At 42.4% G+C, this 18,313-nt stretch overlaps 1 protein-coding gene across 11 annotated transcripts in view; it reads right to left on the bottom strand.

The window, feature by feature from the left end:
• The window catches only part of LOC143026595 (uncharacterized), a 321,375-nt gene that overhangs the window by 223,313 nt on the left and 79,749 nt on the right, over nt 1–18,313 (bottom strand). For 10 of the 11 annotated variants that reach the window (XM_076187254.1, XM_076187255.1, XM_076187256.1 and 7 more), the window contains one exon: nt 12,688–12,753. The exons of the other annotated variant lie outside the window; for it this stretch is intronic. In XM_076187254.1, coding sequence (XP_076043369.1) covers nt 12,688–12,753 — 66 coding nt within the window. The remainder of the gene's footprint in view (nt 1–12,687; nt 12,754–18,313) is intronic. 11 annotated transcript variants of the gene reach the window in all.

The raw sequence follows: 18,313 nt of genomic DNA, 5'->3' as shown, positions 1-18,313 counted from the left end.
GTCTGTATATCAAGCCCTCTGTCTGTGTCAGGGTTGTCGACAAACCAGGCAGACGACTTGGCGTTGAAGTCACCACCCATGATCAGGTTGGGGATTGAGGTTAGTTGGCTGAGTTGAGGTCTGAAGGTGGTTGGAACTGTGGGGGATGATTGGGGGGGAATGTACATGTTAACTATTGTTAGTGTTGAATTGTTGCCTGTGCGGATACGAATGGATTGGGTTTCTGTTGTGTTATCGGTGGTAGGGAGGAGAATTTTGGTTGTGGCACTTGTGTCCACAAAACAGATGGAATGGTGGATCAGGGTGATTGGGGGCCAATCAGCAGCAACTACCCCTGGCCATCAGCTCTACGCAGATGGCACCGATCCCCAAGGTCTTTTAATGTGTATGGATGTGGTACAGATGAGAGTAAAAGGGTAGAAATAGGCAGTATGTTTGTGAGAAGAAAGATGGATGTGTTGGCTTTGACTGAAACTAAGTTGAGAGGGAGAGGCGAGTGTGAGTTTGGGAGTGTAGTTGGGAGGTTCTCATGAGTGAAGAGAAGGTGAGGAAGAGAAGGGGTGGCTATACTAGTAAGTGAAGAGATAGGTAAACATGTAACGGTGTGGAAGGAGGTTTCTTAGGTTAATGTGGATGAAGGTGAAACTGGGAAAGGAGATGTGGGTTTTTGTAAGTGCATATGGGCCTGGTAGTGAGAAGAATATACAAGAAAGGGAGGCTTTTTGGATAGATTTAAATGAGTGCATAGAGGGATTAGGGAGAAACGTCAATGTAATAGTATTAGGAGACCTTAACCCCTTCCATACGGTGCCGCACACGTAGGCGTCATGAGGAGCAAGTGGATTCGTGACGCTGCCATATCGGCGTCTTGATTATATTTATTGTAGTCGCCCCTGTGGTTTTACATTCTCCCAAATGCGCCCTGAATCCCATTCTCTGTGGTTTTCAAAATTCGCGGGTGAAAGAGAGAACGATCGATATAAGCGGCGACTATATTTTATGATAAGAATATTATTACGTGACGTCATACGGCTGGCATTGGCTGCTGCCCGCGAGATTTAAGTCCCGTACTGAAGTGGTTAATGCTAGGATAGGAAATGAACCAATAGATGGGGTGTTTGGGAAATGCGGAGTTCCAGGTATTTTGTAGTGGAGAGTTGATGGTGGAGATGTGTCTAGAAAGAGAGCTGATGATAGCAAATACAGTGTTTCGGAAGAAAGTACATACATACATACATATACCAAGGCTTTTTCCCCCTTCCAAGGGAGGTAGCCAAAAAGGGAAAAGCATAAAAACACTCCCACCCATTTCATCCCTAAATACACTCCACACCCCTCCCACCCTCCCTCTCATCTGAGCACCTCCTGGATGACGGGTCATCCCTGCACCCTGCCCACCGCCCTGGGTCAGAGAAAGTAAAATATGAATATACATTGGAGAGGGTGGTGGATGGAAGGGTGGTAGATAAAGCATTAATAGACTATGTAGTGGTAGACTGGAGTATAATAGGAAGAGTTAACGATGTACATGTTGTAAGGGGAGAGAGTAGGGGAATATCATAATTTTTTGGTGGAAGGTAAATTGAGGGTGGAAGGTAGATGGAGAAAGAGGAAAAGGACAAAAGGTAGGGAGGTGCTTAGAGTGAACTGCTTAAATGAGAAAGAAAAGGAGGAGCATAAAAAGCTGAGAGAGAAGTTGGAGGTAGTGAAGGATAGAGTAGAACTAAGAGTGGAGGATAGGGTGCTTCCATCGTATATAGGCGAAATTTCAAAGTAATAAAATTTCTTTCTCCAGGGTGTTAGCTTGTTTCATTTAACAAAAAAACATCGTAGATGTAATAATTTTACAATCGATGTATATTAAAAGGTCGCGCATGGAAGTTAAATTATTTGCTCCTCCAGCCACCTCGGAGATGTCGAGGAACTCATCATCAGCCCCAGTGGGATATCCGGCGGGCTCGAAGAATGAAGTGCCGAGCTGCCCTAGCCGCTGAAATGAAGAAGGCCTTCAACCCACAAGTCCCTCTAGTTCTCCACTAGGACGGAAAGATCATGGAGGACTTCTCCCTTCCTGGCAAGGAAACCGTCGACCGACTACCTTTCCTTGTGTCTGGTGACAACGTTGTCAAGCTTCTTGCCATTCCGAAACTTCGTTCGGGGACTGCTTCGGTGATGGCAATGGCGATTCTCGAGACAGTGGATGAATGGGGAGTGAGAGACCGAGTCAGCGGGCTGTGCTTTGACACAACGGCCTCTAACACGGGCCACAAAGGAGGGGTCTGTGTCATTCTCGAGAAGGAAATCGGCCGGCATCTCCTTCATCTTGCCTGCTGGCATCATGTGGCTGAAATGGCCTTGGAAAAGGTGTTCGGAATGTTCGAAACTTCCGCATCCCCAAGCATTGACATGTTCCGTGACGACGAGCGTTCAAAATGAGAAGTTGGGACCTCTGGTCGAAGGATGGAAGGAAAAGGTAATCTTGTTCTGCAAGACTCAGCTCCAGCAGCAACAACAGAGGGATGATTACAAGGAACTCCTCCAGCTGACCATAATTTTTCTTGGTGATCATCTCCCGGGAGGAATCCGATTCAAGCAGCCTGGAGCAATCCATCGGGCGAGATGGATGGCTTGTGCCATCTACACACTCAAGGTGGTTCTCTTCAAAACCCAGTACCCCCATCGAAGATCGACCTGGACCTTCTCGGCGGCCGTCACGGAGCGAGGCGACATGGAACCATCTGGAGGAAGTGGCCATCTTTATCACAAAAGTTTACGTGAAGTACTGGTTCCAGGTCCCCTCCGCTGTCTTCGCTCCGAAGAACGATCTCGACTTCCTTCAAGCCCTGGAGGCATTCCCCATCAAAGCCATTGGCAAGGCAGCTTCGAGCGCATTCAATCGCCACTTGTGGTACGTGTTGGAAGTGCTTGTTGCCTTTGCTTTCTTTGACGACCGAGTCACAGTGGCAGAGAAGAAGAAAATGGTGACGAATCTTCAAAGGGTAACCCCGAACGACCCTCCGAAAAGGCTTCCGCCACTCTCCGCCAGCTTAAAGGACCTCTCGGATTTTGTCACCTCAGCTACAATGACATTCTTCAAGTGCCTCCAGCTGTCAGCTGATTTCCTCGGGAAAGATCCTGGGGAGTGGGCAGGAGACGAAGAGTACCGCCATTCTCGATGCCTTGTTGGATCTCTGAAGGTGGTCAACGACTTGGCGGAGCGAGGAGTGGCGCTCATGTCCGAATTCAATGCCTCACTCACGAGAAACGAAGAGCAGTAACACTTCGTCCTTCAAGTAGTTGAAGCACACCGGAAATCTTTCCCCGCTTCGACCAAAGCAGCTGCCTTGAAGAAAGATTGAAGGCTGAAATTTATGTCTTGGGATTTGTAGATCCCAACTCATTGGGAGGAAATAATTCATCGTTTGATGAGCTTTGGTGCCGTTTGTTTGAGTATTGCTGGTCGTTCAGTTCAATTTTACTGAAGCACGGTAAACAAACATTTGAAGTTTAGTGCGCAACCTTTAAATATAATTTGATTTCAAAACCCTTTTTTCTGTATCAGTTTTGGATTAAAAAAAATTGATTGACGCCCTGGAGAAAGTAAAAATCAAACTTTCATTACTTAGAAGCACCCTAGTGGAGGAGGAATGGGGATGGTTCAAGGAGGGAGTCACAAGGTGTGCGAAGATGGTGTGTGGAACAAGAAGGACAGGAGGAAATAGAAGGAAGGGTTGAGTGGTGGGATGAGGAAATAAAGAAGGTTGAAGATGAGAAGAATCAAGCTTTCACAGATTGGTAACAAAATTAGACGAGCGAGTCATATGAAAGGTACAAGGAAAAGAGAAGTAAAGAACAAGATATAGGAGGCAAAAAGGGGAGCAGATGTGAAATGTGATAATAGTATGACAGAAAATTTTGAAAGTAATAAAAAGATGTTTTGGAAAGAAATTAAAAGAAGAGGAGGAGAATCAAGTAGAGAAGAAAAGGCAAAAGGTAGAGATGATAATGGAAGAGAAGGCAGTAAGAGGAAGATGGGCAGAGTATTTTAGGAAGTTGCTAAATGTGAAGGAGGATAGGGAGGGAAAGGTAGTTGCAGTGGGAAGTGCAAAAAAAATTACGGTGATGAGTGAGGAAAAAAGAGGAGAAATAAGGAAGGATGAAGTGAAGACAGTTGTTAACCCCTTCCATACGGTGCCGCACACGTAGGCGTCATGGGGAGCGAGTGTATTCGCGAGGCTGCCATATCGGCGTCTTGATTATTTTTATTGTAGTCGCCCCTCCATAATGACATTCTTTCTAATTCTTTTGTAATCGCATTTTCTATGGTTATCAAAATTCACGGGTGAAGAGAGAACGATCGATATAAGCGGTGACTATATTTTATGATGCGAGTATTATTACGACACGTCGTACGGCTGGCATTGGCTGCTGCCACCGAGATCTAAGTCCATGACGCCTACGTGTGCGGCACCGTATGGAAGGGGTTAAGATGTTGAGAGCACGTAAGGCACCTGGTCTGGATGGATGTCATGCAGAAGGTCTGAAAAAGGAGGTACAGTGATGATGGACTGGCTGGTGTGGTTATTCAATGTTTCAGACAGGGTAGAGTACCGGAGGACTGGAGGAGTGCCTGTATAGTTCCACTTTACGAGGGAAAGGGGGACAAGTGTGAGTGTAGTAATTTCTGAGGGATTAGTTTGTTGAGTGTAGTTGGGAAGGCTTATGGGAGGATCTTGATTGAGAGGATTAGGAGAGGAACAGGAGTAATTGGTGAGGAACAGTGTGGATTTAGGATGGGTAGAGGTTGCTTAGATCAGATATTTGTGGTAAGACAGATAAGTGAGAAAGCTATAGGAAAATGTAAGGATGTTTTTTGGGCTTTTATGGATCTGGAAAAGGCTTATGACAGGGTAGACAGGAAGGCACTGTGGGAGGTTTTGCAGGTATATGGGATAGGAGGAAAGCTTATAAGAGCTGTCAAGAGTTTTTCTGAGAGTAGTAGAGCTTGTGTCAGGATTAGAAATGAAGAGGGTGAGTGGTTCAAGGTAAAGGTGGGACTTCGTTGAGGATGTATTATGTTGCCCTGGCTTTTCAACTTATACATGGATGGGGTGGTGCAAGAGGTAAATACAAGGATGGTGGGTCAGGGATTGGAGATGTTTAAAGAAAATGGAGAAAAAAGGGAGGTGAGCCAGCTGGTTTGCAGACACTGTGCTTGTGGCAGGATCAGAGGATGGATTGAGGAAGTTAGTGACAGTTTGGGAGAATGTGTGAAAGAAGGAAGTTGATGATAAATGTAGGCAAAAGTAAGGTGGTGAAATGTACAAGGGGTGAAAGTATAGGCAGACTGGAAGTGAGCATTAAGGGAGAGATTGGAGGAAGTAGTTTTAGGTACTTGGGTGTGAATGTGGCAGGAAAGGGAGGATTGCAGGTAGAATGTAGATTGAGAGAAGTGAGTGCCTTGGTAGATTAAGAAGTGTAATGAGAAAGACATTTGGGAATGGATGCTATGAGGAGATTATATTTACCTAGTTGTATTATACAGGAAGGGAGCTATGCTCTATGTGACCCGTCTTTGTATCTTTGAGCATCAAGTTACAAAGGATTACAAAGGCGGAGCATGCCGACAGGAGACCTTTTGGTCCATATATAGGTCGGATGCGAAAAAAAATCATAATAAATTAATAAAAACTATAATAATGTAAATAACAAATAAAAACATAAATAAATGCATAGGTATAGTTAAATAATAAACATAAAGGTAAATAGTAAATAATAAATTGACATATAACTAATAATAAATGAAAATCAAACAGACAAATGATAACAAAACAAAAATAATATATATATAAAATATAATCATTACAGCATCTTGCTTAGGTGTTTATCTAAATGATTCTTAAAGCTTCGAGCTGAACTACATTGCACTAGCTGTGCAGGAAGTTTATTCCATTCATTAACTACACAGTTGGCAAAGTTGTTTCTACCTACTTCCAAATTGAATCTATTTCCAGACAGTTTGAGACCATTGTTTCTTGTCGGATTCTCATTCAATGTGAAAATTTGGTCACTTTTGATGTTGTCAATTCCTTTTAGAATTTTAAAGAACTGTATTAAGTCACCTCTGAGTCTACACTTTTTTAGGGAAAACAGATTCATATGTTTTAGTCGATTTTCGTATGATTTATTTTTTACATTTGGAATCATTTTTGTGGCTCGCCGTTTTTTCTTAAAATCTTGAATAGTATTTGCACACACTGTTTCTTTAAGTTATTCCAGGTATCCAGTACTCTGTGTGGGAAGCTATACTTTTTCTGATCTCTTCTATAGTTATCCTTTTTGAGTTTCTTTTCATTTTTCCATTGTCATTTTTTAGTAAATCATTCCTATCAAGGATTTCCATTCCTTTCATGATTCTAAATATAGTCAGTAGATCACCTCTTTCTCTTCTCTGCTCCAGTGTTGGTAGTTCCAATTTTGATAATCTTTGTTCGTATCTTAATTTGGAAAGAGCTGGTGGTATGAAGTGGTGATTGTGCCAACAGCACTGTATGGGGCAGAAACATGGAACATACGAGGAAAAGAGAAGGAGTTTGAATGTGTTTGAGATGAGGTGTCTGAGAAGTATGATAGGGGTTACTAGGCTGGATAGGGTGAGAAATGAGGAGGTGAGGAGGTGAGGAGAACGGGGGTGGAAAGAGAGTTGGGAGTTAGGGTGGATAAAAGAATATTGGGATGGTTTGGACATATGGAAAGAATGAGTGAAGAAAGACTAGTAAAAGAAGTGTGGAAGGCAGATGTGGAGGGAGTGAACATGAGGGGGTGACCTAGGTTGAGATGGATGGATGGGGTAAAAGGGGCTTTGGGGAAGAGGGGAATGTCTGTTGAGGAGGGATGGGAGAGGACAGAAGACAGGGGTGAATGGAGAATGGTTGAACAGCCAGGGTGACATAACGCATCCTTGACGAAGTCCCACCTTTACCTCAAACCACTCACTCTCTCCATTTCTAATCCTGACACAAGCTCTACTACTCTCATAAAAACCGACAGCTCCCAGAAGTTTTCCTACTATCCCGTATATCCGCAAAACCTCCCACAGTGTCTTTCTGTCTACCCTGTCGTAAGCCTTTTCCAGATCCATAAAAGCCCAAAAAACATCCTTCCCCTTTCCTATAGCTTTCTCACATATCTGTCTTACCACAAAAATCTGATCTACACAACCTCTACCCGTACTAAATCCACACTGTTCCTCTCCTAATCATCTCAATCAAGATCCTCCCACAAGCCTTCCTAACTACACTTAACAAACTAATCCCTCTGAAACTACTACATTCACACTTGTCCCCTTTTCCCTTGTAAAGAGGAACTATACAGGCACTCCAGTCCTCCGGCACTCTACCCTCTGTTCAGAAAACATTAAATAACCTCACCAGCCAGTCCACCATCACTGTACCTCCTTTTTTCAGACATTCTGCATGGCATCCATCCAGACCAGGTGTCTTACCTGCTTTCATCATCTTAACAACTGCCTTCACTTCATCCTTCCTTATTTCTCCTCCATTCTCCTCACTCATCACTCTCATTTTCTTAGCAGTTCCCACTGCAGCTATTTTTCCCTCCCTATTCTCCTTCACATTTAGCAACTCCCTAAAATATTCTGCCCATCTTCCCCTTACTACCTTCTCTTCCATTATCATCTCTCCATCCGCACCTTTTACCTTTTCTTCTCTACTTGATTCGCCTCCTCTTCCTCTCTTAATTTCTTTCCAAAACATCTTTTCATTATTTTCAAAATTTTCTGTCATACTCCTACCCCATTTCACATCTGCTCTCCTCTTTGACTACTTTACCTTTTGCTTTACTTCTCTTTTATTTGTACCTCTCATATGACTCCCTCGTTCTATTTTGTAACCAATCTGTGAAAGCTCGCTTCTTCTCTTCTACAACCTTCTTTGTTTCCTCATCCCACCATTCACTACCCTTCCATTTCCTCCTGTCCTTCTTGTTCCACACACCATCTTTGCACACTTTGTGACTCCCTCCTTGAACCATCCCCATTCCTCCTCCACACCTAGCTCTATTCTATCTTTCACTCCCTCCCACTCCTCCTTCAGCTTCTTGTATTCCTTCTCCTTTTCCTTTTCATTTAAAGAGTTCACTCTAAGCACCTCCCTAACTTTTGTCCCTTTCCTCTTTCTCCATCTATCCTCCACTCTCAACTTACCTTCCACCAAAAAATTATCTGATATTCCCCAACCCTCTCCCCTTAGCACATGTACATCCTTAACTCTTCCTATCATAATCCTATTTACCACTACATAGTCCATTAACGCTCTATCTACCACCCTTACCTCCATCACCCTCTCCCATGTGTGTACTTAGCTTGACTTTGTTCCGAAACACTGTATTTGCTATCATCAACTCTCTTTCTAGACACATCTCCACCATCAACTCTCCACTATGATTCTTTCCTGGAACTCCACATTTCCCAACCACTCCATCAATTGGATCATTTCCAACCCTAGCATTAAGGTCTCCCAGTACTATTACATTGACACTTCTCCCTAAATCCTCTATGCACTCATTTAAATCTATCCAAAAAGCCTCCCTACCAGGCCCATATGCACTTACAAAGACCCACATCTCCTTTCCCAGTTTCACCTTCATCCACATTATCCTTGAGGAAACCTCCTTCCACTCCACTACACGTTTACCTATTTATTCACTTACTAGTATAGCCACCCCTTCCCTCCCTCGCCCTCTCTTCACACCTGATAACCTCCCACTTACTCCCAAACTTACACTCGCCCTTCCCTTTCAGCTTAGTTTCACTCAAAGCCAACACATCCATCTTTCTTCTCACAAACATACTAGCTATCTCTTCCCTTTCACTCTCATCTGTACCACATCCACGCACATTAAAAGACCCAAACCTTAGGGTGCTGGTCGGAAAACTCCCAGACCCTCTTATGCCTTTGCTTTTAGAAAAAAAAAAAAAGGTACCTGAGGTTTTTCACTCACATGCAAGTTCGAGGTAGCGAAGCCTAAATAGGTACACTTCTTCAACTCGCGACATGGTCTCAAGTTAGTGTCGGAGGAGTGTCAGCATGGACATTTCAACCACCGCTGTCCACATGATTCAACAGTTAGAAGCTTGCAGCTGGTCCAGCGCAGTCAGTTACCCTAACCTAGGCCGGGTCATCCCTCCCCAGGGCCACCAACTAGACCGGGAAATTCATCGTCACTGCTGCCACCCGCACACACAATTCAACCCCCCTTCTACCACTCTCCCTCCCTCTCCCAGATCTACAGAGGGAGGGCATGGAGGAAACTGATCACATTTCTTGACTGCTCGCCGTTGAAGGCAGACCTCCCCCTCCCAAATCTATAGAGGGAGGGCACGAAGGAGCTTGAAGATACTTGAAGATGGACCTCTGTCCTGTGGCGGACTAGGAGAGGCTCAGCACCGTCTACCCAAAGAGGAAGACACGAGATCAACTGAGAAGGAGATCAACCCGAGAAGGAGGGGCTCAGTGCACGTCCAGTCCTGTAGGAGGACATAGCCGTCGTCTACCCAAGAAGGAGATCAACCGAGGAGAGGCTCAGCACCCGTCTACTCAAAGAGAAATGGACACTTCAGCCTGCAGAGCCGAGGAAGGTGGTTTGTGTATCTTACCTTATATTTATAATTATATCTTATATAATTAGTAGACTGTGTTAGACATCACACTGGTGATTTATTTATGTGTTCAGATAGGATTGCTCTGCGTTAATCAATAAAGACACATCTTAGTGTTGATAGTATGTTTCACTCTCTCACCTGTTTCTCAACAATACCAAGTACATACCTATTTGTATCCCCCATATGACAATTAGTATCTCATATATTCTTTGTGTCTTCCAGTAATATTGAGTGATTGCTATCAAACCAAGACTTAGTTTTTGGGGGTATATATACTACCATAAACTTTCTGCTTTTCGTTCTATTATTTTCAACTTTGATTGTGATCATTTCCATATTTTCTTTACCTTCTGTTATCTTTATCACATTTAAGCCCTTTCTAGTCAACATGATTCCTCCCCCCTGCTTATCCATTCTATTTTTCAACTAATGGTTGTATAATCCTTGTACCACCATACTTGATTGTATGGCACCTTTCAATTTTGTCTCCACAATTCCCAATATATCAGGTTTCTCTATTAACAGATAATCATTTAATTAATTTATTCCAGAAATCATACCATCCATATTTGTATATGCCACTTTTATTTTCTTCTTTATTAGTTACGTTTCCATTTTTCTGATATACCATTTTTAGTCTCAGATCCAGCACTCTAAAAAAAAAATCATCTTTTTTTAAGTCTCCAATCTTCTCTCATTTTTTTCCTTAGCTTCATTTCTTAGTGCCCTATCTTTCTATATTTCTTCATCGTTCATTTCCTTTTTTATCAACAAGTTTTTGTAATTTTCACTGTTTGCTAGTTTTGACGCTTTTGATAGTATCTCTTCAGCTATCAATTGTGTCCTTAGTTTGATTTTGATTGGCCTATAGTTTTTTTTTTTTTTTTTTTTTTTTATTATGTACTCATTCTATGCAGGTCGTCGATTTCCTTCTTAATTCTTGACCCTCGTCCTGAGCCGCTTTCAGTATTTCCTTTGCAATTTCTTTCTCTTCTTTTTCTCTTTAGTATTTGTGAACATTATGTTTTTCTTTAATACCATAAACCACAATGCACTTCTTTATCAACTGTGTCTCTCACCCACTTTCCTTTTCTTTGATTACCTTAATTACTGTTTCCTTTGCATTCTCTTCTACCTGGTGTTGTACTGTTTCTTTTGAAAGAGATTTTTTGATTTTCTCATTCCTGTTTCCAATGATTTTTTATTTCAATAAGATCTCTTTGATTGACTCTCCCATCTTTTCGGTCACTGCTTGTAATTGTTCTTTGACCTCCCTCTTTTGTTCATTTTTGTTTCTACCCTCATTTTCCTTTCATTTTCTCTTTTAATCATATTTAGTTCACTTTTTAGATTGTTTAATTCTCTGATTATTTCATCGTTGGTTCTGCATAAGTTTGACATCTCTCATTGCAAAGCTCTATGGTCTAATTCTAAAGCAATTAATTTGTCTAACAAGTCATTGATGTCTTGATTTCTTAGTGCCTTGCTAATCCTAGTATCTCTTTATGTGTCCATAATTTTTTATATTGCTCCTTTTTCCCTCTGAAATCCTGAAAAAACTCTGTTGTCATACCTCTGAGTCATCTTCGGAGTGACATTTATACACTTTCTCTTAGGGATTACTCCCAGTGGTGACTCCACTCTACTCATGTCTAATCCTCTCTTTGTTGGTTCATTCTTTTTTCTTCTTTATTTTCCTCCAATTTGTGCTAAAACTATACTTATTTAAGTATTGGATTAGATACCTTACCAGTCACTGAGAACACAACACTACATATCAAAAGACAACAACAAGGCATTTTTCCTGAATCCAACAACAAAGCGCTAAGTCGGAGCTCAATCACTGACCCTCCTTCCTCTTCAACAACGAAGCAGTGTGTGTATTAACCTAGTTACCTAGTTGTATTTTATGGGAAGGGGAGCTATGCTTGTGGTGACCCATTTCTGCATCTTGCAATATCAAGTTTGTGTGTATGCATATTTACTTAGTTCTAGTATACAGGGGATGGGAAGACCAAGAATGGATAAGATAAATGATGGATAGTGAATGGGGACCTTGAATAAAAGGGGAATGCCTGTAGACCAGGAAAGTAGGAAAGAGAAGTGCAAGTGAAGAGTGGTTTTGAATGGATAATAAATTGACATCCCCCCCCCCCCTAATTATTCATGAGTGGAAGAGGAGGGGTTTCCATGTAATGAAGTGGAGGGGGTAAACCAAAATGGACTCTTGGGCCCTGTTGTGGTGGTGTCTTGCTCCATTGCAGGGCACTGGGATGGCCTTACATCCACAAGGAGCTAAAATGAATGGAAACGTATATGGGTTTTGGTTAAGTTTTGGATGAGTATGGAATGGGTTGCCTTGGCTGGCCACCTCCCTTATAAGGGGAATGAGGCTTTTGGCATGTGTATGTCTATAGTATACAGGGTTGAGCAGTGCTCATGGGGTCCAAGCTCTTTGCCTCCACTCATCAAACTTTGCCTTAAATTAATGTATGGCACTGGCCTGGGTAATATTTTCATCCAACTTCTTCCACAAGTCTACACTTATATGAAAAGCTATATTTCATAAAATCTTTCAAACAAGTTTGCTTGTTAAATTTCTTTGACCTTTACTTGACTTTTCTTTCCATACCAGCAATTCATCTAAATAATCATTATCATGTCATCTCTCTTTGCTCTTCTAACCCCCCCCGGCTCTTACACATCTTGATTACTTAAACTATTTTGTTGTTGTTTCATTCTTCAGGTGTAGTGACCACACCACCACTGCATGTGTCTCAAATGAATCACTTTCAATTTCATTCATCTAATCTTACTTTTTCTGAAAATTAAACATCTCTCCTATTTTCGTTATATGACTTACTGGCAATAGATCATTCCCTAAATCTCTTTCCCCATTTGCCTTATTGATTCATTCCCCCTTATCTTTTGTCTTAGTTCAAGGATTTGACATTTCTTTGTACTGAAATTAGTTTTCCACTCCTGCCTCCACTCATATACCTTACCTAAGTCTTCCTGTAGCAGTTTCCAATCCTCTTCATTTTTCACTTCCTTCATGGCCTTGGCTTCATCTGCAAGTAAGTTTGTATAGCTATTCCATTATGTCAACTTTACACAACAGGAACAACACAGGTGCCAGAACTGGGCCCTGTGGTACTCCATTAGTCACTCCTCTCTATTTCATTTTTTTCATCTATTACAACAGCTTAAAGTCTTTAATCTATTCCAGTGTATTCCCTCAAAGGTCTCCTATATTTTCCAACTTCCTTATCAATCTATTGTTTGGCATTTTGTCAAATACCTTTTCTAAGTCTACATACACACAATCCACTCATGCTCATGTAGCATATCAACCACTCGAGTAAAAATTTTGAAAGTTGGTTACAAAATATATATTTTTTTCTAAGCCTAAATTGTTTTCAGCCAAGATTCCCTTCTCCAAAAATTTCATCCATCAATCCTTTACAAATTTTTCACATATTTTAGCTACCATGCTGGTCAAAGGCACTGGTCTGTAATTTAGCAGTACCTCCTTGTTTCCTTCTATAAATACTGGTACCACATTTGCAGATTTCCAGTCCAATGGCACCTTCATATCTTTCAGTGAATATGTTATAAAGTGATGTACTTTATCCACTAATTGTTCTCTACATTCTTTCAATACCATCAGGTTCTGAGGCCTTTCTCACTTCCAATTTCTCAAGTAGTTTAAACACTTCACTTATCTCCACTATTATGCTATTTATAACACATTTTCTTCACCCTTGAAGAATTGCTTGTTGTTGATGTTATATTGCTGTTTAGATGAGGGTGTCTTTGTGGAAGGATATTAATCGAGAAGATTTGGAGGGGAACAGAGAGAGTGATTGGGGAGGAAGAGTATGGGTTTATGAAAGATAGAGTGTGTATGGATCAAGTTTTTTGTGGAAAGGCAGATATTTCAGTTTTCAGTAAAAGCAAGGATGTTTTTTGGGCCTTTCTGGATTTGGAGGTTTATAACAAGGTCAACAGGAATGTATTGTGGGATATAATGCTGATTAATGGGATGAGCAAGAAGTTGTCAAGGATGGTCAAAAGCTTTTACAGGAGTAACAGAGATTGTGTTAGGATTGGGAATGTTAGTATTAGTGGTTAGAGGTGAAGGTGGGGTTGTGGCAGTGTTGTGTTGCCACCATGGCTGTTCAACGTGTACAAGGATGGAGTAAAATAGCATGAGGTGGATCCCTAGACCCCTCACTCTGTCCCATTTATTTACTTTCTATAATATGTGTGGGAATAGTGTGGCATAATTCTTCTCCTCATTCCCACCAAAAGAGCTAGTCACAGAAGTGGTGAAGAGTGACTCTGGTCCATGGAGGCACCACAAAAGCCCCTAAAACAATGACTGCATGTCACTATCCAGTGAATACCCCGGTGGACTACAGTAGTGTGAAATTACAATTGAGAGGAACCAACAAGTCAAAATATTTTCAATGACTTGTTCATATTTCACCTTCCCACAAATTATTATTACATACATACATATATATACCAAGGCTTTTTCCCCCTTCCAAGGGAGGTAGCCAAAAAGGGAAAGGCACAAAAACACTCCCACCCATTACATCCCCAAATACACTCCACACCCCTCCCACCCTTCCTCTCATCTGAGCACCTCCTGGATGACGGGTCATCCCTGCACCCTGCCCACCGCCCTGGGTCAGAAGCAGTGTCGCAAGACACAGTACATCCACAGCAAGGCCGCTTCATTTAATCGGCGACCCCCCCTCTCCGTCCCCCTTTGCATATAAGGCGAGGACGGGGAGAAATCCCTTCGGGCTGCGTCAAAATTTACTCACACATACTACCCCACCCCCCCGCCCATTTCTCCTCATGCAGTCACATCATCATCCATATACAACCATTCTCCACTCACCTCTGTCTTCCGTCCTCTCCCTTCCTTCCTCAACAGACATTCCCCTCTTCCCCAAAGCCCCCTTCACCGCATCCATCCACCTCATCCTAGGACGTCCCCTCATGTTCACTCCCTCCACATCTGCCTTCCATACCTCTTTTACTAGTCTTTCTTCACTCATTCTTTCCATGTGTCCAAACCATCCTAATATTCTTTCATCAACCCTATCTCCCAAATCCTTTTTCACCCCTGTTCTCCTCCTCACCTCCTCATTTCTCACTCTATCCAGCCTAGTAACCCCCACCATACTTCTCAGACACCTCATCTCAAACACATTCAAACTCCTTCTCTCTTCTTCTCTTATGTTCCACGTTTCTGCCCCATACAGTGCTGTTGGCACAATCACTCCTTCATACAGTCTCCTCTTCGCATCCATTCCCAAATGTCTATTCCTCATTACACTCTTTAAACCACCAAGGCATTTACTCGCTTCTCTCAATCTACATTCTACCTCCACCTTCACTCCACCTTTTCCTGCTACACTTGCACCCAAGTATCTAAAACTATCCACTTCCTCCAGTCGCTCTCCCTTAATGTTCACTTCCAGTCTACTGCCACTTTCACCCCTTGTACATCTCATCACCTTACTTTTACCCACATTTATCTTTAGCTTTCTTCTATCACATACTCTCCCAAACTCTGCCACCAGCTTCCTCAATCCCTCCTCTGACCCTGCCACAAGCGCAGTGTCGTCCGCAAACAACAGCTGGCTCACCTCCCACTTTTCTCCATTTTCTTTAACCATCTCCAATCCCTGACTCACTACCCTAGCATTCACCTCTCGCACCACCCCATCCATGTATAAGTTGAACAGCCAGGGCGACATAACGCATCCTTGACGAAGTCCCACCTTTACTTCAAACCACTCACTCTCTCCATTTCTAATCCTAACACATGCTCTACTACTCTCATAAAAACTCTTGACAGCTCCCAAAAGCTTTCCTCCTATCCCATAAATCTGCATAACCTCCCACAGTGCCTTTCTGTCTACCCTATCATAAGCCTTTTCCAGATCCATAAAAGCCCAAAAAACATCCTTCCCCTTTCCTATAGCTTTCTCACATATCTGTCTTACCACAAAGATCTGATCTACACAACCTCTACCCGTCCTAAATCCACACTGTTCCTCACCAATTATTATTATTTTTTTTTTAAGTGTAATAATGTCTGAAAAAAGGAGGTACAGTGATAGTGGACTACCTAGTAAGGTTATTTAAAGTTTGTTTAAGAGAGGGTAGTGTGTTGGAGGATTGGAGGAGTGCCTGTATAGTTCCAATTTACAAGGAAAAGGGGGACAAGTGTGGGTGTAATAGTTTCAGAGGGATTAGCTTGTTAAGTATAGTTGGGAAGGCTTATGGGAGGGTCTTGATTGAGAGTATTAGGAGAGAAACAGAGGGAGTAATTGGTGAGGAACAGTGTGGGTTTAGGACAGGTAGGGGTTGTATGGATCATATTTTTGTGGTAACACACGTGAGAAAGCTTTTGGAAAAGGTAAGGATGTTTTTTGGGCTTTTATGGATTTAGAAAAGGCTTATGACAGGGTAGACAGGAAGGTACTATGGGAGGTATTGCATATGTATGGGATAGGTGGAAAGTTCTTAACCCCTTCCATACGGTGCCGCACACGTAGGCGTCATGAGGAGCAAGTGGATTCGCGACGCTGCCACATTGGCATCTTGATTATATTTATTGTAGTCGCCCCTGTGTTTTTACATTCTCCCAAATGCGCCCTGAATCCCATTCTCTGTGGTTTTCAAAATTCGCGGGTGAAAGAGAGAACGATCGATATAAGCGGTGACTATATTTTATGATGCGAGTATTATTACGACACGTCATACGGCTGGCATTGGCTGCTGCCTGCGAGATTTAAGGCCCGTACTGAAGTGGTTAAGAGCAGTAGAGAGTTTTTATGAGGGTAGTAGAGTTTGTGTTAGGTTTAGAATTGGAGAGAGTGAGTGGTTTGAGGTAAAGGTGGGACTTCATCAGGGATGTGTTATGTCACCCTGGCTGTTCAATTTATACATGGATGAGGTGGTGTGAGAGGTGAATGCAAGGGTAGTGGGTCAGAGATTGGAGATGGTTAAAGAAAATGGAGAAAAGTGGGAGATAAGCAAGTTGTTGTTTGCTGACAACACTGCGCTTGTAGCAAGATCAGAGGAGAGAATGAGGAAGTTGGTGACAGAGTTTGGGAAGGTGTGTGAAAGAAGGAAGTTGAAGATGAATGTGGGTAAAAGTAAGGTGATAATATTACAAGGGGAGAGAGTGGCAGCAGACTGGAAGTGAGTATTAAGGGAGAGAGACTGGAGGAAGTAAATAGTTTTAGATACTTGGGTGGTGAATGTGGCAGGAAAGGAAGGAGTAGGGGTGGAGGTAGAATGTAGATTGAGAGAAGCGAGTAAATGCCTTGGGGGATTAAAAAGTGTAATGAGAAATAGACATTTGGGAATGGAGGCTAAGGAGATTGTATGAAGGAGTGATTGTGCCAACAGCACTGTATGGGGCAGAAACATAGAACATAAGAGATGAAGAGAGGAGTTTGAATGTGTTTGAGATAAAATGCCTGAGAAGTATGATAAGGGTTACTAGGCTAGATAGAGTGAGAAATGAGGAGGAGAACGGGTGGAAAGGGAGTTGGGAGATAGGGTTGATGAAAGAGTATGGGGATGGTTTGGACACATGGAAAGAATGAGTGAAGAAGATTAGTAAAAGAAGTGTGGAAAGCAGAGGTGGAAGGAGCAAACATGAGGGGGCACCCAAGGATGAGATGGATGGATGGGGTAAAAGGGACATTGGGAAAGAGGGTGAGGTCTGTTGAGGAAGGACAGGAGAGGACAGAAGACAGGGGCGAATGGAGAATGGTTGTGTATGGATGATGCTGTGATGCATGAGGGGGAGTGGGTGGGGGATGGGAGGTGAGGGAGTATGTATGAGAAATAAACTGATGCAGCCCAAAGGAATTTCTCCCCCATCTTCTCGTTTTCTGCATGAGGAGACGGAGAGAGAGAGAGAGAGAGAGAGAGGGGGGGGGGGGGCACTAAATTAGTGAAGCTGCCTTGCTGTGGATGTGCTGTGTCTTGCAATATTGTTTCTGACCCAGGGCAGTGGACAAGATACAGGGATGACCCTTTGTCCAGATGCCAAGATAAGAGAGAAGAGGATGGAGGGGAGAAGGGTATGTAGGGGATGGAATGGGTGGGAGTGGTTTCTATGCCTTTGTTTTTTGGCTACCTTCCATGTAAGGGGGAAAAGCCTTTGGTATATGTATGTGTATGTATATATATATATATATATATATATATATATATATATATATATATATATATATATATATATATAAATTATTATTATTATTATTATTATGGTGGTAGAGGTAGAATGTACATTGAGAGAAGCAAATAAATGCCTTGGGGGACTGGAAAGTGGTGCAAAATAGACATTTGGGAATGGATGTTGAGGAGATTGTATGAAGGGTTGATTGTGCTAACAGTGCTGTATGGAACAGAAACATGGAACATAAGAGAGGAAGAGTTTAAATGCATTTGAGATGAGGTGCCTGGGAAATATGATGGGGGTTGCTAGTCTGGATAGAGTGAGAAACTAGGAGGTGAGGAGGAGAGCGAGGTTGGAAGGGGAGTTGGGGTGGATAAGGGTTGGGATGGTTTGGACACATGGAAAGGATG

Source organism: Oratosquilla oratoria, chromosome 6, assembly GCF_046742065.1.
Source record: "Oratosquilla oratoria isolate Oo_2021 chromosome 6, ASM4674206v1, whole genome shotgun sequence".
NCBI classification, from domain to species: domain Eukaryota; kingdom Metazoa; phylum Arthropoda; class Malacostraca; order Stomatopoda; family Squillidae; genus Oratosquilla; species Oratosquilla oratoria.
The sequence above is the reverse complement of the archived record's forward strand: the minus strand, read 5'-3'. Positions and strand labels throughout refer to the sequence as shown.